At 42.3% G+C, this 26,781-nt stretch overlaps 2 protein-coding genes across 3 annotated transcripts in view; both read left to right on the forward strand.

The window, feature by feature from the left end:
* The first annotated feature begins 241 nt into the window (after window positions 1–241).
* On the forward strand, window positions 242–5,212 carry LOC144260424 (uncharacterized). The gene is made up of 2 exons (XM_077809048.1): window positions 242–361; window positions 1,927–5,212. Exon 2 carries the CDS (start codon window positions 1,936–1,938, stop codon window positions 3,169–3,171), a length of 1,236 nt encoding a protein of 411 aa, XP_077665174.1. The 5' UTR covers window positions 242–361; window positions 1,927–1,935; the 3' UTR covers window positions 3,172–5,212.
* Window positions 5,213–9,267: 4,055 nt separating this feature from the next.
* SLC35D4 (solute carrier family 35 member D4) overlaps window positions 9,268–26,781 on the forward strand; it is an 81,146-nt gene continuing 63,632 nt past the window's right edge. For both annotated transcript variants that reach the window (XM_077810372.1, XM_077810374.1), the window contains exons 1-4: window positions 9,268–9,449; window positions 15,306–15,352; window positions 18,665–18,742; window positions 23,407–23,488. In XM_077810372.1, the coding sequence (XP_077666498.1) occupies window positions 9,378–9,449; window positions 15,306–15,352; window positions 18,665–18,742; window positions 23,407–23,488 (279 nt within the window). In that variant the 5' untranslated portion in view covers window positions 9,268–9,377. The remainder of the gene's footprint in view (window positions 9,450–15,305; window positions 15,353–18,664; window positions 18,743–23,406; window positions 23,489–26,781) is intronic.

The raw sequence follows: 26,781 nt of genomic DNA on the forward strand, positions 1-26,781 counted from the left end.
TGCAGGCCCAAGGTCCAGTCACAGGTATGAGTTTGCAAGAATGTCGTCCAAACATGCTTATAACAAAAGGCTGACTGCTAATCATGGCAAGGTGGGACAGATCCTTTATTGTTTTTCTACTTGACTAAAGTTTTTACAGAGCACCAATCACTGTAGTATCTAAACAGTGTTGTAAAATTTAGGTGTTTACAGTTTTCTTGTGTTTCGTCATCATCCTTTTTTTTTTTTCTCTTCTGGGAAGTCTTACTCAATAAACAAATTAAGCCAACAAACATAAGTTAAGCAATGAAAGCTACAGTTTGTGAAATTAGTTTTGGTTACATTTCTCAGACTGCTGAAGGAACACACAGGAACATTTCAGGTTGAGTATATTGGCCATTTGCTTAGAACTATTTTGTTATAAACTGATATTAACTCGCTTTTGAACTTGTACAATGCTTATTTTGATTTGTCTAAAATTAGACACAAATGTACTCAGTTTTAGTTCTTTTATCCTGCTTATCTGTTGTCAACAAAATTGGGTGATTTTTTTCTTGTTTTCTTAAAGGTGACCTGCAAATTAAAATTTTTAAAATGGCATTGTACCCTTTTTATTACTGCTTTATGATCTAAGAAGCTCTGAAAGGTTTTTGGTTTTGCTTTGCTTATTTAAAAGGAAAAAAATCTTATTTCTTATCTTAGAAATATAAAGCTTGTCCTTACTATTTTTACTGGAGAACTGTTTGGAGAATCATATAATTGTACAGGGAACTTTCGTATCCTTCAGTTGTAGATGTGTGTTTGAATATTTCACCAGCTGTTTACCAGTTGTTTGAGTTAAATACATATTAAGAAAAACTTAAAAAAAAAGAAAAAAAAAGAAGTTATAGAAAAGTCTGGTTAAAAATTTCTTCTCAGTTGCTAATATTTCATTCTATTCTTCCTTGTGAGATCAATCTCACTAATTCTTCAGTCATCCAGAAAGTTTTCCAAGAAAAACAGAGTAGACAATACATGAATTTCTAATGTAAAAAAAAAAAAAAAAAAAGGGCAGAAAAAAACCAGCACTTAAAAATATCTTAGTCAACATTTTAGGCTTTTTTGATACATCATAAACAAGCACACACACAAAAAATATGGATGCAAACTTTTTCTTCGCCACTTTGTAAGTCACCTTTAAATTTTCAGAGAAAACACAGCACATCTCCTAAGTTGAAATTTAGTGGTTACATGTAGACAGGAGTCAGACTGATAACTTTCATTTCATATTGTAGTCAATGCTTATTGTATCTTGTCAAAATATGGGAATACTGCAAAATTCTGCCTCTGAGTTACATAATGGATCTCAGTTCTATGTCTCCTCTACATATACAGAAGTCCCATGGATGGCAATGAAAGTTATGCATACGTAGAGGGAAAGAAAAATATGGGAGTCAAAGAATATCATGAGAATGTAAAAGGGGTTGTCTACACAGTGTTTTTATATGGATATGTGAATTTAAAGCCATGTAGTTATGTGGGTATAAGGGCATGGCTACACTGGAAACTACAAAGCGCTGTCACGGGAACGCTTCCATAGTGGCACATTGAAGTGTGAGTGTGGTCGTGTGCAAGCGCTGGGAGAGAGCTCCACGAGGGGATTACAGTAGCACCAGAGACTTTGGCCCCACTTTGGCATTTCAGCCAGGTGTGGCATGAGCCCTTAAGAATTCTGTGGTGGCAGGTTTAGCAGCACTGTCTGAAACATCCCTGATCAGGAGCAGGTAAACACTAAATGCTGTCAAAGGGTGGTTTTAGTTACGGAAAATGACTGGCAATGTTGTTGAGATGTAGATGAAAAATCGTCACATATATAGCCTTATTTATTAGAAATAAAACCACACCCAAATGAAGGAGCTCACATTTATTGGTTGATTTGTTCCCTTTTCTCCTCTGTGTTCCCTGCAGGCTGTAATAATGATCCCTGTGCTATTTCTGCTGCTCTTTGGATATGTCTTTTCACTGCCAGACTGCCCCCAGAAGTGTTTATGTACCCCTTCTCTAATGGATTGCCGCTGTGCCAGTTTATATGAAGTTCCACATGGTATCGCTCAAAAAACAGAAACATTGATCTTGAACGACAACCATTTAACCCTCATTTCTCCAGGAGTGTTTCAACACCTTCCCAATCTCACATTCCTTGGTTTAGCCAACAACAAGCTGTCACTTCAGAATGACTCTTTTGACAATATCAGCAAGAGCATCCTCTCTCTGGATCTCTCTGGGAACAATTTCACAGACTTGCCATCAAACTTGTTCAGGAACACAAAGAAACTGGTTTGGTTAAACTTAGCTGAAAACAGATTGGGTCTTCTGGACAGTACAATTTTCATCTCCTTAGAAAAGCTCACCTATCTGGACCTCTCCAATAACAGGCTGAAGATGCTTGCATCCATGTTTGTGGGGCTTTCCCAGCTTGATACCTTAATGCTGGCTGGTAACCATCTCCCCACCATACCAGAGGGAGTTTTTGATCCCATTCATAACCTTAAGATCCTTGTTCTGTCCCACAATGAAATAAGTCATTTGCCTGAGGGTTTGTTTGACAAGATGAAGAGTCTTAATGACTTGCTGCTAGATTATAATAATTTTACTGAGATATCACATGCTATATTCACAACCCTCGACAACCTAAAACATTTTTCAATTTCTAAAAATAAAATCCAAAGTATTCCACCTCTCTTGTTTGCTAGCAGGTTTACCTTAAGGAAACTTGACCTGTCTAGTAATTTACTCTTAGAGATGCCTTCTGACTTCGCTTCAGGGTTGGAGCAGCTGGAAGTTCTTAATTTATCTGCAAATTGTATTGGTAATGTTCCCAAAAATCTATTCATAAATAATACTAAGCTAAAGTTTCTGCATTTGGACAAAACTTGTCTCCACACTCCACCCATTTTTTCAGGCCTTCAAAATCTGATTGAGTTAACTTTATGCTGTAATGGCATAAAAATCTTACCAAAAACGTTCACTGACAGTACGGCTAATTTGGAACTTTTGGATCTCTCCATGAACAATATAAGAGAAATAGAGGATGATGCATTTAAGATGAACCATAATATCACAAAAGTAATTTTGACTGGGAATCCAGTTTGCACAACTGATCAATTTATGCATTACTCTTTTAAAGGACTAGGCTGTAGCAGTAAAAATTAAAGGATTGGAAGAACTGTACTTCTGCGACCTTCAATAAAAGTCTAACATACATATGGCAAGAAGCATGATTATTTCTGAACTACAAAAGACCATCCTCTAACAGTACGAGCATTAATACATCATATGAACTCACTGCACTGTCTGGTAGTTTAATATAATAATGGATATGTGACATGGTACAAAATCCTTTTGGAATTTCACAGGTTAACTTCCTCAGGAGAAAGATATTGTGATAAGTATAGCAGCTGTGAAATTTATTATAATAATTTTTATATTTACATTTGTGTCCCTTTACTGTTAAATGTCTCCCCTACTTCTTACCAGATCATTAAACAATTGAGCTATGAGCATATATACCCACACATACATATATTTGAGGGACAATATGATGGTATGAGTTTGAGATGGCTACATTTCTCATGAGTGTTGAAGCCATAAGAATTAATCTGTTCATCTCAGAAAACCTTGACAAGACACTATTTACTTTGTTTATGACACAGTGCCTTCGATCCCTCCAACTAGGAAGCCAGATGCCTTAGTTACCACAGGGTACCAATTACCTCTACAGAGGTACATAGGTGCTTAAACCCCAGACTTAGTGGCTAAGTCCAACTTTTAGCCTCCATAAAGCTACAAAGTCCAGCTGGAGGAAGACATGTAAAAGGTACTTGCTGTGTAGCTTTTAGCTCAGGGATTAGAGCACTCACCTGGCAATCACCCCAATTTAATTGCCCCCTCTGCCACGGGGAAGCAAAGGCTCTAATCACAAAGCTATGGCAGAGCTCCCTCAGTCTCTCACGCTGAAGCTAACTAAAGAGTAATTGGCACAGGGGAACTTAACCCTGGGCCTCCCATCTCCCACGTGGGTGGCCTAATCACTGGGCTATGGAATTATTTGCAGTTGTGCTCTCTCTCTTTCTGTCTGGCCCAATGAGTGCTCCACTGTGGAAAAATGCTTAATAGTCATTGGGATAGAAAGTGAGATCATGAGAGACAATGACTCTGATTGGTAGCCTGGTAGGTAGGGCACTCACCTGGGACATGGGAAACCTTCAATCTCTCTTTCATTATTTAGCCACAGTGGAACAGCTTTAACAGGAGAGATTGAGGGAGCCCCATATCAAATATTCTATATTTGGGTGGATGGAGTATGTACCTGAGAGGTGGGAGACCCCTGTTCAAATCTTCCCCCATCCTCTGACAGGCCGGGGGTGGGGAGATTGAAATTAGACTTGGCACATCCCAGGTGAGTGCTCTAACCACTGGGCTAAGAGCATATTTGGCACCTGACTCTTGAGTTTGGGGAGGCTGGGCACGGGTGCTGAAAGCTCCGTAGAAGTGTGTGTGGGGGCGTGACCCACTTGTGGCTCCGTCCTGAGGCCCCCACCCTTGCTCAGCTTCCTCCCCCTGGGGCCCTGTCCATGCTCCACCCTGAAGCCCTGCTCTCGCTCAGTCTCTTCCCCGAAGGCCCTGCCCCACTGCTGCCTCTTCCTGCCCCTGCTCCACCCCCTCCCCCAAGGCACCACACTCGTCTCCACCCCCTGAAGCTCCCCTTGCTTCCTGCTCACTCCTCTCTGACCCCCCACAAAGCTTGGTGCTTCGGGCGGTAGCGCTCCAAAGGCAGCAGGCTAGCATGTTTCCAAAGGGAGGTGTGCAGAATCCGGCATTTCTTGCCCCATTTGGGGAGGCTTAGCCTCCCCATGTGCCTTATATCTGCTGCCCTTTGGCTAAGAGTTATAAGGTGGTTTTCTGTTCCTCCTTCTCAAGCCTTTTTGTATGGAGAGAGGTAAGCACCAACTTATTCACACAAGAAACTGCTTACGTGCTATGACCATAAGCCAGGGGTTCTCACAACAAATGTTTTGGTGGCCGCTCTGACAATTTTTCCTAAAATACTTAATTAACTTTAGGAAAAACAAATAAATATGCACATATACATGTCCAAATCATTGTAATTTATATATGTAGGGTGTTGTTGTTGTTTTTTTTTGCCAGCTCAATAATAAGAATAATGTACAGTTGTCTCTATTCTTTACTGGACCAAAACAGAATAGAAACACAAATAAGGTGCTTTGAACATTCTTGTGTTTTTTCTTGTTGTTTCTTTTGCTTTTTGGGGTTGTTGTTTTTTAAAGACTTGCTAGCTATAAGTAAGTCTGCTCTGAAAAGTGATATTTGTATGTTTGTTACTATCACTTTTCACAGCAGACTTACTCAGCCCCAGCAAGCTTGGGGACAAATTAAGCCCTGGATGGGGAGGTGGGTACAGAGGTAGCAGGGGCGATGGGGCACTGGGGGAGGCAGCGGGGGCCAGAGGTGATGGGGGGGGTGAGTTCGGGGTCAGAGCCCGCCACCATGCAGCCAGGGAATGGAGCCCAAAGCCCCACATCCAGGGAACAGGGCCTGGGAACAGAAGCTGAAGCCCCATGGCTGGAGCCTGGTGCCCACCACCCCCCAGGGCTGAAGCCCAACCCCGTCACTCCTGGGAAGGTGGGAAACTCACTGACTGCCTGCTCCTCCAGCTTGTGTGTCTCTTCTCCAGAGGGAGGTGGGACCCAACCACTGCTGGTGGCCCCTGGGGAGGAGCTGCTGCTTTTCCTTCCCCCCCAGTCACTGCCTAGAAGACTGTGGCCACAAGAAAAGGCTGTGGTGGCTGCATGTGGCCACAGTGGCCGCATCTGAGAAACACTGCCCCCAGTCCTCACACCCAACATGCTACTGTAATAATCTTTGTAAAAAATATGCCTTATATGAGGGACCATTTGAAAACCAATAACTCACTGATCATTAATATTCTTGTATGACGTATGCACATGTGTATTAAGAGGTATGGATATATGCTAGAATTAGGATTAAAGTGTGTTTAATTTAGGCATACTGGGGGAGTTGTTAAACAGGCCTGCCCTAGACAAAGGAATGTGTTTGCTTCTCTGACCAGCACCCTGGTCATCAGGCAGAGACAATGAAGGTACATTTACATACAGGTAAACAAAGCTATCAAGCTAACAACTGGTGGAAGAGGCAGCATGGTGTCTGTGCCCCAGCAGGAGAGAGAAGCTTGGCCTGGTTTTTAATTTTCAAAGAATACATTGCAAAGGCGTACTAGTCTATAAACACAGGGGGGCTGAGCCTGACGTGATAAGTAATTGAATCAACTGATTGTATACAATATTACTGTATTATAAAAATGTATTGAGTGAGGTGTTTTATGAAAGCCTCTGACACACTGGTGATTAATATAATTGTGAAATGTATGTGTTAACAATATATGAGGAAATATGGATACATAATGATATTATGCTTTCGTCTGTGACAAGAAAAGGAGTACTTGTGGCACCTTAGAGACTAACAAATATCTGTGAAGTGATCTGTAGCTCACGAAAGCTTATGCTCAAATAAATTGGTTAGTCTCTAAGGTGCCACAATTACTCCTTTAAATTTCTGTGACAGGTTCTCTCCTAGATATGAGAGAAGGCAGCTATCTGTCTATTGGCCTAACTTCATTATCATGCACATTGTGTAAAGAGTTGTCACTTTGGATGGGCTATCACCAGCAGGAGAGTGAATTTGTGTGGGGGGGTGGAGGGTGAGAAAACCTGGATTTGTGCTGGAAATGGCCTAACCTGACGATTACTTTAGATAAGCTATTACCAGCAGGACAGTGGGGTGGGAGGAGGTATTGTTTCATATTCTCTGTGTATATATAAAGTCTGCTGCAGTTTCCACGGTATACATCTGATGAAGTGAGCTGTAGCTCACGAAAGCTCATGCTCAAATAAATTGGTTAGTCTCTAAGGTGCCACAAGTACTCCTTTTCTTTTTGTCTATTAAGATTAATCAAGGTGTGAGCAAATACAATGGAAGCCCTGTTTGCATAGTACAGCATGACATCATCCTGCCTCTTGAGGCAAACGCATTGAACTTCAGAAGATATAAGCAAAGCCAGAAGCCATCTTTGGCATCCATCACCAGACAGACACAAGGAGGCAGAGCTCTTGCAACCCAAGAAAGATGGTTCTTTCAACCAAGGGGGCAGGGTGTGTGAAGTCTCTGGGAACTGAATATAGGTGAGAAACCTGCTGAGACAAAGAGCTTTCACATAGGGAGACAAGGGAAACCAGCACCTTGTGTTTCTGTGGAAGGTCCTGACTGAGGGAAAGTCAGCCATGGCTGGGAAGAGGGAAGACTGGTGGGAGAAACCAGTCTTGCACAAAGACTGTACCTTGCTAGATTAAATTTTAGACTTTTAGATGCATGTTTTCACCTTTATTTGCTTGTAACTATCTCTACTTTTATTTCTTTTACTTGGCATCACTTAACCTATGTCCTATTGTTAATAAATTTGTGTTTATTTTTATTATAAACCAACTCATTGTGGTGGTTAAAGGGAAGGGTGTATTTACCTCCAGTTAAGGTAATAATCTGTGATGTACTTTCATTTCTTTAAAGGAACAAATAAACCTTATTATTTCACTGAACTGTCCAGGAGCGGGCTGGATATTGTAGACACACGTTTTTGGGAAGTCTTGGGACTGGAAGTGTGTTGGCGTCACCTTGCAGATTGTAACCAAGACTGGGGAAAGCCAGCATGGGGCTGTGGGGCTGTAGACAGGCTTCTGGGTCAGAGCTGCTGAACCAGTGCTATCTAGCATACAGACAGACACTTAGGGTATGACCTGCATGCTTAGAGGCTGGTTATGAGTATCCCAGGCTGGGAGCTACAGTAGCAAAACATTGTAAAGCACCGAGGGTTGCAGGGCACGTGGTGACACAACACCTCACTGGTCTGTATTGCACCCCAAGCCCAGTGACATCTAACTCCAGGAAACGGGTTCCCATTTGTGGATCACTAAGCAAAGATAGGCACCTTACTGCAGCCTGGATTTAGGTACCTATATCTGAGAGAGGGACAGGGCTTAATATTGACTTCTCCCATTGGCTAGCTTAGGCAGCTCCCCAACTAGTGTGCTGGGTTTTGTGGATAGCATTATATGGCATCTATCTTTCCCCATTCATTGTATAGGGAGGTCAGATCCCTAAAGCAGCTGTTGTGAATTGCAGTGTTATCTCTGTGATTTCTAGGAGTTTAAAAGTTAGGTGTTGTGACACTGAGCATTGCAATGCCTAAGTCTCTTTGTAGGTCCAGGCCCATGAGTCCAACCAATGGTTCAGGGCTCAGAGGGAGCTGTTAAAATGTCTAAAGCTACCTAACATAGCTTTTCTATAAGTAAAAACGTCATTTCTTTAAAGTCTGATGTCTTGGATTCTTTCAGGGCTAGAAGTGAGTGCTGCATACCGCATTTTGAACATGGGAATCTTCCTTTCACAGTGGGATCATGCTCCCATTTCAGGCCCATCAGGGCCATTACATACAGAACTCCAACACTTTTTTTCTCTAGAAAAGCTATCACTGGGCTATGACTGAATTTTGCCCACACTGGGCCTTAGATGGGGTAATTATTTTGGGAAATCCCATATTTTTGGGATGAAAAGAAGGAAACATTCTGCGGCAGGATTTTTTTTTTTTTAAAAAGTAGCTGTTTGAACTTCTCAGATGTTTGGAATGTCAGAATACAGCCACATGGCCACCAACTAGCATGATTTAAAGGTGTGAAAGGGTGGTTAAAGGGGTTTCCAGTTGAGCTATGTAAACTTGATAGAACTAATCTGATTTAAAAAAAACCCACCTTATGTCATTATGTAGACAAGTGTGTGAAGCTTAATAGAGAATGTGATCTTTTCTATAATTTTTGAACCGCTACAGAATTCTAGAGCAGGGATGTAATTCCCAAAGGGTGGCTTTGGGATGGTTTCCCAAAAACAACCTATGGAAAGGTTATCATTCGCTATTAAAATCTGTAGGCATTTATTTTCCACAGTCAGCTGGAGTGTGAGAGAATCGTGAGTGTGAACCACACAAGTGTAAGAAGAGGGGTGTGTGTGCAAGTGGTGGTGGGGAGAGTGAGCATATCTGTGTGTCTCGTCTCTGGAATGGGTTTCCTCTGGCAAGAGGGAGCATCGCCCCTTTAAGAAGGCAGTGCCTCAGGAGGTTGTTCTTGTGCCTATTGGAGCAAACACAGAGCAACGTGTCTCTGTCATGGCAGCCTCTCCAGGTGGCAGTTTCCTGAGCACTGTCTCCAGTTGATCACAGCGGGAAGAACCAGTGCCTCATCTTCCTCACCCGGACGGGGGAAATGCTGTGACAGATGTATTTAAAGAGACCTGCAGCTGGTCTGTCCTTCTGTCTCTTCTATCTGGCTTCTTATTTCACCAACAAGGTGAGGACGAGGGAGCTGTAAGTTGGTTTGTATTGATTGAGTGAGTGATTGCCTGAGCATTCCTTTTTCTAATTCACCTCCCTGGATTTTCTCCCAGATCTGACAGCAGGAAGGCTAACTGCATTTCTTTCTCCTCTCAGCATCTTCCCTTGCCTGCTGAAAGAGGAGGAGCTGTTATTTCATTTTCAGTTTCTCTTGAGAATTGAGAGACTCCAGCTGGTCATAGTCAGCTGCATACAAAACCCCTTTCTCCTTGCAAATAGTCCTTGTGCACAGACAGAGGAATCGGAAAGGGGTCCCTGTATTGTTGAGACTTCCAGCCCCTCTATCTGAGGGAGACACCCAATAGAAACCCCATATTAACAGGATGCATCTCTGCGGCTGTATCTCCCTTTAAAAGAACAGCCCAGCGGCAAGAAGCCATCAAATCGAACAATTCCTTCACGCCTTATACCCAACCTCTGTCCCGCCCCCGGAAAGCAGAGAGGGGGAAAGTTAGGTCGAAGGAAAATCTGGAAAAGCTGAAAGTGATAGGAGGCATTAGGGGCTATTTGTAAATGCACAGATTACAAAGTTACTGTAAGGCAGAGAACAAAGCCTTGGACAAATGAGTGAAGTAGTGGCTCTGTGTGGGAAAGGGGGTGGGAAGAATTCAACAAGTATTAATTACAGTTATGATTACTGTACAGTACTTTCACTTAAGTGTGACTGCCATTTTATATTTCTTCTCACTTTTTAAAAACTTCTTTTGGAAGCTTGAAATTGAAACATGAGGCTTCATTATCTTTTCACCTATTCCAGTGTAAAGCATCAGTAACTGCACCAAAGTAAGTGGAATTATAGGTGTGTACATTAGATTAGAACCAGGGTCCTGGTTTCTTAATGTAATCCTTAAACATTATTGTTCTAGTGTTGCTCATGAGTGCTGTTTTGCTGATACTTCCCCCTCCCCCATAAGAAGAATTGAAATGTTTAAAATCCTCTAAAAAAAAATTTTTTTTTTTTTTTTTAAATTCCAGTAAGTCTAATTTTGGGCCTCTCACATCTGAGAGTATCCTTTCAATACAATGTAAGGCTTGTAAATATAGTAACCGTTAAGTTACAGTGGCAGACAAACACTGGCAGTAGTAAAAAAAAAAAAAGCACAAAACTGAGAATTATACTTATTAGTAAAAGTTCGCCGGTCCCTCCAAAATTAGGGCTGCAACATAAATGAAATCCCAGCTTCTCAGCTAAAGCTCTAATGGGTTTCTATTTGCTGTTGTGGGGATATGATTGTCCATAATTTCATGCACATCCAAGCCTCATTCACCTGGCTCCATTTTCAAAGATGTGAAAACAAGCAACATTTTCAAGGTATGTAAATTCCAATATCCTGCCTACTGACAAGAGTGAAGGGAGGGCCTCTTTACAATCCAAACAAAAAATATTAGCTACAGAGCCAGTAGTTCTATTGCTTTGATAGTGTTAGTTTAATATTCTTGTAAGGCCATTATTAGCTGCCTGGCAAACACAGAAAGCGGAGGTGGTCAAGACCTGATACATCATGTAGTCCTTACGCTTTCCAACATAGGATTAAGTCCAGAAGGCACAGTAGCCACCATTAAAAATAGAATGGTAGCTTAGTAGTTGCAACATTCACTAGGGAATACTGCAAACACCAAAGTACCTGATCCAAGACAAAACTGCCAAAGTTTTAAAGGGTGATCATGGTAGCTAAGCAAAGCTTAATATTCATTATAGCCACATTAAACTGTAAGTTCAGGGCAAAAATCTACTTTCCACTGTGCTCTCTCATTGATGTCATTAGAAGTTCCATGAAGAAATAGAAGGAAAAATATGCCAGAGTGCACACTGTGGATGAGAATTTTTATGGCCTAAACTTATTCCAGAACTGTTTTATTTGTCCGCTAAGTACCTGAGTTTGTGTATTATGTAGTTTTAATTCCACATTCTGAGTTTCACGGGTTTATTTTGAATTCCTGTAGCCCAGGGTTGATGGCATCAGTGAGTTTGTGATTCTGCTGTCAATGAGAATGGTGAAAATTAGCAGTAATTTCACTGAAGCCAGTGGAATTCTAGTGGTAAAACTGACACAAGTGAGATCAGAATCAATCCCAGAGTTTGCATTTTGATTGTCCCATAACTGTGGGGAAACTATGGTAACCTCTTCTTATTTTCTCTGCTAGAGGATGCCTCTGTGGCACTGGTGCAGATACTTTGCAAGAAGAGACACCTTTGTTTGTACAACAAAGGTGTGTGGAACTTCTTGGGAGAGATGAAGAAATGTACTTTTTCATGAGGACCCAATGTAAAATCATCCCCTTCCCACCTGCAGCTTCTGAGTTTGTCCCACACACATTCTATTAAGAATGTCAAGGAGGGTTGACGTAGTAGGTAGGAACCGAAAGGGGCCAAAACAGCAGCTGTGTTGTATCTAAATGGTGTTAGGCTGCAGAAAGTGCTTGGGTAAATATATTTTAGATAAGATAAACAAAGCTCCCTCACACACCTAAAAATTGTTTATGGATTTAATGCAGGAAAGTTAAAAGATAATCAGAGTAAGGCATTTACATTTGTCCCAGGCACTGCATGAACAAAAGCAAAGCAGAAAGACACTTGTGCTTTAAACCAAGACATATATCAACTCTGAAGCGTATCTGTAAAATGCCACTTTCTTACTCAGACCTCCTCCCAGTGTGTACTGAAGTCATTTCTTTAGTAACAAAATATAGGGGCCAATTCCTGCAAGAGGTTCACACCCTCCATGCCCATTAAAGGCAATGGGTATTGAGTTTTGCTCAGCTCCTTCCAAGATTATGCCAATAGGTTTTTTGCTACCCTTTACTCCTGAAGGCATTACAGAGCAACTATTGTTAAGACTGCAAGCTGGATTCTTTTTTGGCTCATCAATAGGTTTGTTAGTTAAATTTCATCTGCAGGGCTAAATTCTACTTTCATTTACACCTGTACGACCTAATTGTTGCAATTATTCACATACTCATCTGAAAAAATGTGTAGCAGGCATATTTATTCACATCACAACTAAAAAGTTAGCTTGGAGTATACATTTAGTTTCACTGCGAGGCAAGCTACATAAAGACACATCTGAAACCTTCGATGCCCAATATTAGAATACATACTGGTCAAGTGGATACGTGGATAGAAAGTGTAATGGACTGGGTGATAAAATAGATTTTCACTTCTCTAAGTTCTACAATTCTACTTGTAATTTTTATTTATAAGAATCATGAGTAGTATATGTGAAGTGAGGGTATCTTTTGCATACATATGTTGGTTAAGTTTGGAGCCTGTGGTTTCAACCAAAGACACACATCTTTGGACTCTATATTATTAAAATGTCAGTAACAAGTCTGCATTACATTATGCCCAGTAATGATATACCGAGGAAACCCAACCTGGATTGACTGAGATAGATGAGATTAACTGGGCCCACTCACATGCTTAATGTCCCCCGTTAATGTCAGTGAGGCTCTAAGTCAGGGGTGGGCAAACTATGGCCCATGGGCCGAATTTGGCCCCTTGGGGCTTTGGATCCGGCCCTTGGGATTGCCACCCCCGTGGCGCTGCGCTGCTCTGGGAAGCGGCCACACCACGTCCCTGCAGCCTGTGGGCGTGGGGCAGCAGAGGGTTCCGCATGCTGCTCTTGCCTGTGGGTACCTCCCCCAAAGCTCCCATTGGCCAGGAATGGGTTACCGTGGCCAATGGGAGCTTCGGGAGAGGTACCCACAGGTGAGAGAAACGTGCGGAGCTCTCTGCGCCCCCCTCCACCCTCAGGGGCCACGCAGGGACATGGTGCCGGCTGCTTTCGTCCCCAGCCGTGGCGTGGGGCTGGGGCAGGGAGGCAGGGAGCCTGCCCTGGCCCCGGTGTGTGCCACTGCCACCTGGAGCCGCTCTAGGTAAGCGGCACCAGGCCGGAGCCTGAACCCCTCCTGCACCCCGCACCCCAACTCCCTGCCCTGAGTCCCCTCCTGCACCCCACATCCTTCTGCACCCCAACCCCCTGCCCTGAGCCCCCTCCCGTACCTGGCACCCCTCCTGCACCCCAATCCCGTACCCGGAGCCCCCTCCTGCACCCCGCACCCCTCCTGCACTCCAACTCCCTGCCCTGAGCCCCCTGCCACATCCCGCACCCCTCCTGCATCCCAACCCCCTGCCTGAGCCCCCTCCTGCACCTCGCACCCCTCCTGCACCCCAACACCCTGCCCTGAGCCTCCTCCTGCACCCTGCATCTCTCCTGCACCTCAACCCCCTGACCTGAGATCCCTCCTGCACTCCACACCCCTCCTGCACCCTAAACCCTTCCGTGAGTCTCCTCATACACCCCGCACCCCTCCTCTGCCCCAACCCCTTGCCCTGAGCCCCTTCCTGCACACCGCACCCCCTCCGACACCCCGCACTCCAACCCCGTACCCCAGCCCTGCAAGCAATTTCCCCACCCAGATGTGGCCCTCGGCCAAAAAGTTTGCCCACCCTTGCTCTAAGTGGTAACTTGTAAAAGAGCATGGCTGGAGTCCTAGCCCAGAGCCCAAAATTACTCCATATGGTTCCACTGCAAGCCCCAAAATGATCATTAGGGTTCAGCCAAATTTCAGGTTCAAACACTAAGGCTTACCAGCACTAGATCTTAATCAAGAGTTTTATTTAAATGATCCCCAAGAGTTCTTGCCATTCTCACTATTCCAGGGAACATAAGGACCATTCACAAACCCTGAACAGTCTAGGATCAGAGTCTCTCACCCTCCATGCTGTTCAGTGCTGAGCCCTGTAGGCAGAATCTTCTTAGCCTGTTGTCTAAGCAAAGTATGATCCTTACAAGGAGTAAATATCTCCGCTAGCTCCCAAAGCCTTACTTCTTAATAATATGGTCCACTTGCCTGCACCTCCCTTTAGCACAGACAGCTTGTATTATCCCTTTTGGGGGCTGGCCAGCAGCTGGCTCACAATTTGTATAGTGGGGGTGCTGAAAGTCATTGAACCAAACTGTAAACCCTGTACATAATGGAAACCACTTCAGGCCAGGGTGTGCAGCAGCACCCCTAGTTCCAGCATCTTTGGGTATGGCAGGTATTTTTCCTTTCTTCTGAGAAAGTTTAACTCCTTCTCCCTTTTACTGGGGATGGTGTTTATAAACCTGGTCATAGAAAGTACTTCGGTGCTGCATAGGCATAAGTGTGGGTAGATTTTTGCTCCTTATTTGCAGAGGCACATATGTGGGAAATCACCCTAGGATCCACATCCCACACATACTGATCTGCTAAAACATTCTAAAGAAACAATATTAATGCTTCTTCTGTAGCATGTTACATTTCCAAAGCACTTTCCAAACACTAGTTAATATTATATGCAAATAACCTATACTAACCACACTGAGATTGCGAAGTGCACCGCTCATCGTCAGGAAATGGCAAAGTTAACATGCCCATTCAACCTTACCTCTGCCCCAGGGTGGGCGTGTAAGATGATACAGTTTTAATTACATGTCACATTTTTTTTCCTCCAGATCCTTGCCTCATGTGCAGTGTGGAAGGTGCTCAGTGAATGTGACAGCTGTCCAATATTTATATTTCTCTTCATTGTTCAATGTGCAGCCCTCAGCCTTTATTTACTCTAATGCCATGTAACTCCTGCACTGAATGAGGCAGGGTCCAGCACATCTGAAATGCTAAGAACAGTTCTGCACTGGGGATGTGTGTCTATTGCACTGATTTTAGAATTCCTTGCTCGTGCTTTTTTCTGTAGAAGTTTCTTGTACTCCATTACTTTTGTGAATGTCTGTTAATGTTATAACACCATGGATGTGTAATGTTCATTAACTTTGTATTTGTTTTCCAGTATGTCCTGTCTGTCCTGAAATTCACCTATCCTACCCTTTTTCAAGGGTAAGTACCATTTGAAAAACACATTTGTTTGAAATATGACTCTAATCAGTAAACGTCTAGCTGTTCCATGCTGAAGCTAACTTTAGCATCTCCTGTCATTACAGGCTTTTCTTGTCTAGAAAACATACTCCATGGAGCCCTAGTAAAGTGTTTGTTAATTTGTCTGTGTTATTATTAATGTCATCCTGGTAAAGTATCTGTTTACAAGGTCAACAGCTGCTCCATCAATTCTAGTTTTTATGGTGGCCTGATATTTTAATCTAGAAAAATAGCAATTATAAGATTCCCACACCATTTTAAGAAGTACTGATTTTGGCTTATGTGCATATGTGATTCATTTAATTTCTTCCAATATGCTAACAATTAAATACGAATCTGTATCTAGGCTAATACAAATACAAGGACACTTTATTTTCAAGCTCAGCCCATTTCTTAATTGTAATTCTGTACAGTATTACAAATCACAACTTTATGCAGTGACTCTGACAAGCCTTTTGTTTTGGCCAAGTTAGCTGTATTTACTTTCACTGCTGTCATCAATTTATAAAAGATATTGAGTGAAATCCTCGCCCATTGATGTTAATGGAGGTCAGGATTTCATCATCATTTTTGTTCTCTTGGCATATGTGACCTGCCAATAGTGTTTATGCAGAGTGGATATTTTCAAGTCGTGGACCATTACCTAACTTTTTCTGTCTTTTCCCCCCCATGACTGTGATGAACCCCTATGAATCTCCATTTTCTTTGAGGCCTGGGAGGTCTATTAATCCAAAAAAGAGTTATGACATCTTTTTTCAGGAGTCTGTTCTACTGTCAATGTGTGTACAAATTACTTTATACTACTGTTTCACCCAAGAGGCCTGGTCATGGACCAGGACCCCACTGTACTAGGCACTGTATAAACAAACATTTCCCCCCCACCCCCCGCAATACTTCATATTTTCTGGGATGAAGTGTGTGTGAGGGGAGTATGTAGAAGACAAATATGGTAAGTCCTCATTAAAAGTCAGCATTCACTAGCAGTTACCACACCGTGCTATCTGAGTTGCTGCAGTTATTTCCTTTCCTGAGTACACGGAAATAGTGGGCTATCTTGGTGTAGTGATGGTTGGTAAATGCTGACTGTTAAAAGGCCTTTGCATATTATTGCTTTAGATTTTGGAGTAAGTGAGCAGGGGAGAAAAGCACCTTATCCTCACCATCTAACCCTGCCATAGGTCTGTTGTCATTGCTTGTGTTCTCTGTCTAATGTAGGGTTCTCTCCTGCAAGGTGATGAGGACCTTCAACTCTCATTGACTTCAACAGGAGTGGTGGGTGCTCTGTACCTTGTAGGATTATCTTCAGTACCAGAGGTGCGTTTGCTCTCTGGGACTTGATCCTGCACCATTAATGTTAATGGGAGTTTTGACTTGAATGGGAGCAGGATCAAGCCCCTGATGAACATCCGGCTTACCCAGCTTTTACATTATTGTATGCCCCTCATCTAAACAAGGTAAAGTGAACTGTTGTAACTGCACTGATTGTTCTTAATGTTCCCTGTGGGCAGTAATCTATCTGCTTTCCACCAGCATCAGGCTGTAGAGCAGTGGTGGGCAACCTGCGGCCCGCGGGCCACACATAGCCCGTCAGGGTAATCCACTGGCAGGCCGCCAGACAGTTTGTTTTTTTGCCCACCACTGCTGTAGAGTGAATTGCATGTGATGGTGTCTTTCTTTTCTTTTTTTGCAACACACCGCTTAACAATGAAAGGACTAACAGGCAAACAAAACCTTTGTGCCTAACAGTTACACAGGTTACAATGGTTTCGCATTACAGCACAGTACACTAAACATTTACTGAATATAAAGCAAATAGTATTCAAACCCCGCACCCCCCAAAAAAACTTTGCTAAACCAAAGGAAAAGGAAATGTGGAACATAAAACTAGCACTGAGTATACAGATTTTCTTTTTATAGTTTAAAATAAATTCCCTCACAGTCCTTTCATGATTTCACATGCTGTTTCTCTGGTAGGATAGAGAAGGCTCTTCTGATAGGGCAGAGTGTTATTAGTTATTGTGAAATACCAATATAGTGGCAGATCCAGGAGGTTTTGGATTTGAACAAAAAACTAGCCAGTTATGAAGAAGCTCTCTCTAGAAGCTACAGATTAAAGAGTGCTGTGGGCCGTCTATGTATTTGTTATTTGATTGTTATTGACAGTATGCTTGGCACTATATAGAAAAAAGTACAGTTTGTGCAGTAGGGAGTTTTCAATCCAGGCCTAGTGTGAGCTACCATGGATAGTCATGTTCGCGTTGATATGTGAAGTCAGTGGGACTACACATGGTATCCCTGGTGCTTATTGCCAGGAATGATCCAAACGAAGCCAGTTATTGAAGCCTTAGATCCAATAGTGTTTATAGGATTTAAACTTAAACAGATGGACAGAAAGAACCCCAAAACCAAAACAACCCTCCCTCCAACAACATACAAAGACAAAGAGGAAGGTCAATCCCAAAATATTGTTTATTTAACTGTTTTCTTTTCCTTTCTCCCTTCTATAATATAATGGAATAGAAAGTTAGCATTTGGGTATGATTAGCATGCATAGTGCTTATCAGACAAATAAACTGACAGATCCCTGCCTACAATCTACTTGAACCCAGAGCAAGAGACCATAAATGAAGGGTGTGGGGAGAGTATATGGAAGGACCAAAGTTATAATGTAAGAGAGCAAGGGTGCTAATTTTTAATGTGGTCAGTTTTTTCCTTATAAAGTATATTTGAATACAATTAGATTTGAGGCAGTAGCCAGAGTGATGGATGGGGTGGAGAGATAGGTTTTAAAAGAAAAGAGCAGGGCTGCATGCTGTACAGCAGTGGTGGGCAACCTGCAGCCCGTCAGGGTAATCCACTGGTGTACCGTCAGACAGTTTGTTTACATTTTCACGGCTGCCCACAGTTCCCAGTGGCTGTGGTTCACCGTTCCCGGCCAATGGGAGCTGCGGGAAGTGGCGCGGGCAGTAGGGATGTGCTGGCCGCCGCTTCCCGCAGCTCCCATTGGCCGGGAATGGCGAACTGTGGCCACTGGGAGCTGCAGGTGGCTGTGAAAATGTAAACAAACTGTCTGGCAATATGCCAGTGGATTACCCTGCCAGGCCGCAGGTTGCCCACCACTGCTGTACAGGCTCAGGGCTGACATTCCAGGGCTAGGAGGCACTACAAGAAAAGATGCCAAGCCACATATGGGGGAAACCTAATTTCGTTATGGGAAATATGGTTTGTGATATTTAAAAAAACCACCAGAGTGACTGTTCTGTGTTGTTTCAGGTGGCAGACGTTAGTTGGTGGATTTCTGCTCCACGTCTCCTGGAAGCTGGGCTGGGTGGAGATCAGTTGCAGTTCAAGGTACAGTGAACTCTGCAATACGTCATTAATATTTATTTTTTGTTGTTGGACTATGACACAGTTAGGCTTGCTGCAGAGGAAAGTATTGAGCTGCCACGTAGGAACAGATGGAAAGTGAGCACAGTTCAGAGTATAAATGTACAGTTTTCAAACAGACCAACTCCACTTAGCAAAGGCATGAGATATAACCCATGGGTGATATGGAGGTTCAATTTTCCATGAAGAGTGAGTAGGAAAAGGTGGTAGCATCACAGATTACTTGACTTACATATTTTTGGTTGTAATTAAAAAGATACATCTATTTTATTTGATAAAGGAGTGAAATTTTCATGGTGATACTAGTTGATAGCGCACTTTTGTGTTGAGATCCAAACAATTTGAATAGGGCATTGTACCTTTGGACTTCATAATTTTGAATGGAATCCTTTTGTTTGCAAGTAATGGGCTGAATTTTGTTTTCACTTGTACCCAAGTAACTAGACTGACTTCAGAGAGGTTGCAGGGACATAGATGGGAACAGAATTTGTCCCAATATGGTTTTATAAGCAATTTGGCTAGAGTGGGAATATTTTGGGCCAAAACTCTCATTGACATTGACAGGATCAGGCCCTTCGGGGAACAGCCTTGTTTTGTTGGTGGTAGTTGTTAACTACAATTATTAACAAACTTTTATTCTATATGCATTATTTTTCTTTACCCTTAATATATTCTGGAAATCCAGAAGGGATGCGGGCATAAGTTACATCCTCTCAATTTTTTTTTTTAAGCAGGCCTCATTTGGAAATGATTTTTTTTCTGATGAAAACAAAATCAAAATTGTTTGTCACATTTTTTCTTTGAGTTTTTATGGGTTGTTGAAAAATTTAAAGCCATACCCAAAACTAAACTGAATTTTTTTTGTTTCTAATGTTTGTTTCTTTCAATGAAAACCCTGAAAAAGGTTGAAGAAAATTTTAGATGAAAACTTTGGATTTTGTTGAAGAGCCATTTTATATATATAAAAAAAGTTTTGATGGAAAAATTTGACCAGCTTTTTTGTATGTTTTGGAAACAAAACCTTACATCCACTAGATGTCAGTCTGATATAGGGAACTAAATGAGACTAACAACCCCTGAGAGATTAACAGTTGAGAGAATTCCTCCATAGTTTTATGGAGCAGGATTTCTCTAACTATTAGTTAATGACTAAATTAAATAACTAGGCATAGCCAATGCTTTGGACTCATTCTTCAAAACACTGTAATTATATTCCAGTCTTTGTATGAAGTCTCATATTTTGCTGTACCCTTCGCTAGGTACTGCAATTGGTGTGAGACATTTAGGTCCATATTTTCAGAAATACTCTTTAATTCTGGGTGGCTTTGATTTTTGAGTGCCCATCTTTAGATAGCTAAGCTTGGTTTTCAGAGATGCCAAGTGTCCACATCTCCAAGTGATGCTTCTGGGAGCTGTGTTCAAAACCTCTGAAAAAACAGGCGCATCAAGTAAGGCACCCAAACTTAAAGGGTGCTTTTGAAAAATGTAGCCCCATTAGCTTTGCACTGGAATATCCCTTTCTCCTGCGTGTACTTCTGATCCTGAACCCAAGAAATATCTTTTATAAAAGCTAAAATGCAGCAGATACTGAGTTATATAATGCATGTGGCTTACAGCAAGATTTCTTTAGCTTTTTGGACACCACAGTTTATCTCCCCCCAACTCCCAAGGCCACCACAGTCACCATTCTCCTAGCTGCAAAAAGGCTGGATTTGTAACTCTGTATGAAACTTGGGTCAGCAAGAAGGGCTCTGAAGAGAGTTGGAGATGTTCCTAGCCTTAGGGGCTATGCATATCTCCATAGTTACTCGGAGTAAGAGACTATGATTCATATTGCATTCATTCAAAGAGAAATGCAGAGCTCTAAGGGTCTGATTCAAAGCCCACTGTAGTTAATGAGTCTTTCCATTGTCTTCAGTGGGCCTTGGATCACATCCTAACAGCCAGGCAGCTGACTTTTCCTTTCCTGTCTTTGTTACAGCAGTTTACTTCCCTGTATGCATGTCACTGCGTTCTGCTGTCAGTCATGTTAGTACAAGTGACTCAGGCCATGTCTACATTACAGAATTATGTTGACCTAACTTATGTCAGCATACAGTCACCGCAGTAATTAAATCGCTTGTGTGTGGGTGCACACTTGGCTCCTTGTATTGGTGGTGTGCATCCTTACCAGGAGCACGTGTATCGATTGTATTATCAGTGTGCGGCATTGTGGGGCGGCTCCTGAAAGCCAGTAACAGTCAACGTAAGCAACACAGTATCTACACTGACACTGCATTGACCTAAATACGTCGACCATGTGACCTTACGCCACTTAGAGAGCTGGTGTTACTAAATTGGAGTAGAGAGGCACTTACATCGGCAGGAGTCAAATTTAAGTGAAGATACTTCCACAGATAGGTTGATGCAAGGCAGCTTATGTCAATTTAACCTTGTACCATAAACCAGGCCGCAGTGTAATCCAACCAGCTGCCTCCCATGTGCCCTCTCTTGGCCTATGGTCGCACTACAGGCAGCCTTCTTCAGTTTCCCCTCTTGGACTATTCGAAGAAACTTTACTTGAGGCTTTTTCTTGGTCAAACATACCCATCCTTAGGGACTGGGCTTATTAATATAAAATAAACTGTAAATAAAACCAAACCTCCCCCCCAAAAAACAGAGTCCATTCATAAATCTACACAACTCCAGGTTTCTCTTTCTCCTCTGAGGCCTCCCTGTCTGACAAGCTTTGCAGTCACTTCCCTGCTTGGTCATGGTGTCCTCCATGCCTGGAGCACTTTCTGCAGACTTTGCCACAGCTTCTTGATGTTTTTCCCCTTCATTGCACCTTCCTGCACTTTTTATACTGGAATCCCTGATTCCTCTCAGGTGGAGCTCATCCTGTAATCAGGGTTGGCTTAGCCCCAGGCTCTCCAGCCCACCTAGCTACACTGAACCTGACTATTGGACTGGCCTGCATATAGGAGTGCTTATTGCTGATGAAACATTACATCAGATATCCAGGCATTCTTTTCCAACCCTGAAATTCCCTCTTGGCAGCATAGAACCTACTGTTACATCCTGGGAACTGCTTTTGAAATTCTTTTCTACTGCATTTTGTGATTGCACTGGAGATATAAACATTTCTGGAATTCCTGAAACTTCACATGGTGATCAGGGTTTTTTTATTTTTATGTTCCAAATGGGAATCCAGTACTCAAGTTGTGGGGTTTTATTTTCCCAGAGTTCTCCATTCTAATGGCATAGTTTGCTTTAGGTAGGCATCTGATGTGAACTCATTGGTCATACACTACAGTAGGTTCAGATCCTGATTCAGGCAAAATTTAAATGGAAGTCAATAGCCTTAAAAGGTGCATTATTCCTACCAAATGATCATAACTACCCAATAAACAGGAAAGCCTGGGGATTTCTATGTCTGTGACTTTTAGCTCTCCTGGGTTTTTAGTCAAGTGTCTTCAAAAGCATATATGAAAAGAAATGTGCAGAAGGAAATGAAACATGATGTTTATGTTTTTCTTCCATTGTATTTGCATAAATCTTTGCACATATATCCTCATTTCAGCTCATTTTAATTTCACATTCTTCAGTGGAGGGTTTTTTTTTTTTTTGCATCATGTGACTGCACTTTTTGGCTCTTGTCCACAATTCATGAACATGATGTAAACCAGGGGCTTGTGTTACTTTGGAAGAACTAGGATTCAGCACTTTAAAAAAATAAATATTCTGGAGTAACTTCATGATCTGTTAGGCCTGATCCAAAGCCAGCTGAAATCAATGGAAAAACCTATTTACTTCAATTAACTTTGAATCAGGCCCTTAGTTGCTCCCGCTTTACCCCCTTATTCAGGATTTGATATCACTCACACTGAAGTTAACCACTTGCTTGGTGCTTTTCCTCCCCTACTTTCTGAGACTTGCAGAAGAAAACAAATTTTGAAGACTCTTCATAAAGGTGAAACTTCAGCCCACAGCACAAAACATGACTAAGAACAATTACTTCAAGCTGGAATGACTTCATTCGCCCATATTAGTTGTTAAACTGCCTCTAGGAGTTTGGCTTAGTCAAAGGTATGTCATTCTGAAAACTCAAGAGGCAAATCCCACAGGGGCTAAGTGACCTGTTGGAGGAGTATGTTTGCAGATCTAGCTGAGGAATAAACATGTACATCCTGTATGTATGTGTGTGTGTATATATATATATACACACACACACACACATGCATCACACAGGCCATTTTATACCTTCATCTGTCAGTTCTTCCAACTTCTATTGAGCATCAGTGATGCCAATTAAAATGAAAATTTCTGTCTGTTAAAATCAATACGAACAATTGTTGTTAATGGAAGTTAAACAAGTATTCTGGGGAGATATATATTGGGGAGCACAACTGCTGCTTCTGTAAAAGGGAAATTTGGGGTTAGGTGGGTTAACTTGTTCTTTTCTGTCCTGGAGCGTTCCTAAGTAAGTCGGGGGTGGGAACGTGGGGGTAAAACATTGAATTAAATATGTACTGCTTTGCTTGAGAAACCCCTTTTACATTGTCCACCATAAACAACTACTGCTAATGGCCATTTGTAAAAGGAATGTGTAAAAGGGGTAAATAATGGTATTTTTCATTCTTTTTAAGGTCTGAAGTACTGACATGGCTCCCGGCTTCAGTGCTTTTTGTGGGCATTATCTATGCAGGTTCCAGGGCATTATCTAGATTGGTAAGAAACACACCAATGGAAATGAATAACCAGATTCTCTATACTTCGTGCGTAAAGAAAATATTCTACAAGCAAGGACTTCAGTGCTGTTTTACTAACACTACTAGAGATTAGAGTCTTGATCCTGCAAGGTGTGGAGCACCACTGAGATGTACCTCGCACCCTGAACTTCCACTGACTTCAGTGACAGCTGAGAGGACTCAGCACCTCCCAGGAACGCTCAGCATCTTGCAGAATAGAGCCTCGCCAATCTGCCTTATTATGCAAACAGAAGTTTCTGGAGGAGTTACTAACTCTGTTTTTTTTAATTTTCCTCTATTGCAAATGAGATGCACAATGAGATCAGTGGAAAAGGCTTGTGTCCCTTTTACAGGATATTTTTGACACATTTGAAAAAATGGGGTTTGAAAAAATAAATTGCAAATTTTTTATTTGGGAAGAGATTAAGGGATTGAATGGATTCATAAAGTCCTTTAAACCATAATAGGCCAGTGAAGATCTAGGTGAGGTCAAGTATACTTTAAGTAATATTTAATATCATTTGTTTAAATTGCCTTTAGTATTTTTGGTTCTTAAAAATCCTGTGACCTTATTTAAAAAAACCCATAGCACTATTTTATAGGAATTGTTCAGTCTATGTGATCAGATGCTGTGCAAACTTCCCTATGAGTTTTGTCAATGCATCCCAGTCCAGACCTAGACAACACTCTTCAACTCCACAGCCAGATCATATACACCTGCATTAAAACCCACAGCAGGGATGGGGAGGGAAATCTCCATAAGGATCTGCTTGCAGTGATACACCTCAACTTCATCTTGTTGGGTGGGGAGGGTGAAGGGCAGGGCCCCTCACTGCCACGGAAAAGGCTGTGGGGCCCAATCTCATCCCCTGTGGGTTACAGTGGCTGTTCAGGAAACTGGGGCCATTTGCCTGCAGATTGAATCTCACCCCTGGTCACCTACAATGGTGGCCTCTCTGTCTCCTCATTAGAGCAGATCCATTTGGCTTCCCCAGCTGTGACTAACCACAGATCCTTCAGGAAAGGACTAAAAGGAAACAATAATGCATCACCAGACTTCAGGCTGTATTGTCTTCTCTGCCTGTATTCCATAGGGATGGAGGAGGTACAGAGTAAGTCCTCCCCAGTCAGATCCCTGGTTCACCCACTCCTCCCTTGGTTTACCCAGTTTCCACCTCTTCCCTACTGCCTGGATACATGGACATCCAGCAAAGAGGGGAATGTCTTTTGTGGGGAGAGGAAGGGTTGAGCCTACTTCTGTGCAGGAGAGCAGAGATCCACACAATGAGGTTCCCGTCCATGCACAGATCTTAGTGGTCCATGTCCTAATCTCTCTTGAACTGAAGCTGCCAGTCATACTTGGTTTTGTGATGTGCACAAATGGGGATTTAAGGGCCAATCCTGCAAACACTTAGGCACATGAGAAAGTTACTCATGTGAGTAGTCCCATTAGGTTCATGGACCCTAATTGGTGTGTAGGCCCATGTATTTGAATGAATTTCAGTCCTGAATGCATGCTTCAATGTCCACTATAGGTATATAATACAGATGTAAGGAAAATTGATTTAAAAGTTCACTGGAGTTGAGCCTGCTCTTATCAGCAGTATCTTTGGCTCATAGATCCAATGGTTTACCTCCCAAGTAGAAATTAAATGAAATTAATTTCCACACCAAGGGCCCAATCCTGCCAACACTTATGAGTGAACAACGTACACGCATAATTATTTATTGTATTGGGCTCTCTATTCTTCTTTGTGCACATCACAAAAAACACTATCTGTCTCTCTGCTCAGGACAGGTCTGGAACTGGAAGAGGATTGCTTGCGTCTGGACTGAGATGCATTGACAGAATTATGTGGGGAAGTCTGCACAGAATCCAATCGCACTGGCTGGTCCCAGCCAGTAAACCTTCCGTTCATGAGAACTAAAGCCACTCATACATTTTAAAAAAATATTCACATCAAAGACAATAAACATATGGAGACGGTTAACTGAGCTGGGCAAATTGGAGCAATTGTTGGCTCTAAAACACATTTCTTTTGACTCTAGAAGGAGCCAATAACACACACAAAAAGTAGTAAATTGGCTCCACAAAAGGGAGAATGTAAATTCTGGTGTCAACTTTCTTTGAATATCATTATTTCTAGAGTTTCCTATTGTGTCTAGCTCAAGATTCTTATATTAGATGGTCTCATTTTAACTTTCTCATTTGGCATCAGAAGTCCAAGTCCAGCTGTGGGGTCAGAACTTGTTGTTAGGTTTTCAGTACCAGTGAAAGAGCAGCTGACAATTTGCTGTCTACATGTGCTTTTGTTTGCTTGGGTTTTTTTTCCCATTTTCTTGCTAATTTAAAGGTGTCTAAAGTAATCATTGTGTAAATATGTTCATTCCTCCATCTGAATTGTCATTATAGCTAGGAATGTTTTAATAGGGACAATTTGTCCAGCTATATGGAAAAGAAGAACAAAACACAGAAAAATGGGTTTGAAGCTTCTTTGCAAAGTAAAATCTAAGGTGTATTTGGTGCGTACACTATTTATCATCCAAGTGGATCTCAAGCACTTTACAAACATGAATTAATCTCTCAGAGTCTGTTTTCCCATCTGTGGATATTAATATTTACTTTTCTCATGTGAGTATTATGAGAATTAAAATCAACATTTTCTGACGTTGGGTTGCCTCAGTTTTTGGCTGTCAATCTGAGGCACCTCAGACCTGATTTTCAAAAAGTGCTGAGCACCTGCAATCTAGTTGACTTCACCTGGAGCCAGATTAATCACTATTGTTGTTGTCTGTTTCTTGATTACTTTAATTGGAGTAGCAGCAAGAGGCCCCTCTGGGTCCTTTTGGTTGAAGGTAGAATTCCAGTACTGCTTGAGTACCCTGTTCTATACTTCTTCCCTAGTTTATGGCAATTCTCCATAGGAGAAACTGATGGTAAACCTGTAAAACCATGGCACCCACAATGCCTTAGGCCAGGTTTACACTACCCGCTGGATCGGCGGGTAGCGATTGATCTATCAGGGGTTGATCTATCGTGTTTAGCCTAGACGCGATAAATCGATCCCCGAGTGCTCTCCCGTCGACTCCTGTACTCCACCGCTGCGAGAGGCGCAAGCAGAGTTGACGGGGGAGCGGCAGCAGTCGACTCACCACCGTGAAGACGCCGTGGTAAGTCGATCTAAGTACGTCGACTTCAGCTATGCTATTCTCATAGCTGAAGTTGCATATCTTAGATCGATCCTCCCGCCCAGTGTCGACCAGGCCTTAGTC

Source organism: Eretmochelys imbricata, chromosome 2 (assembly GCF_965152235.1).
Source record: "Eretmochelys imbricata isolate rEreImb1 chromosome 2, rEreImb1.hap1, whole genome shotgun sequence".
Lineage (NCBI taxonomy): Eukaryota > Metazoa > Chordata > Testudines > Cheloniidae > Eretmochelys > Eretmochelys imbricata.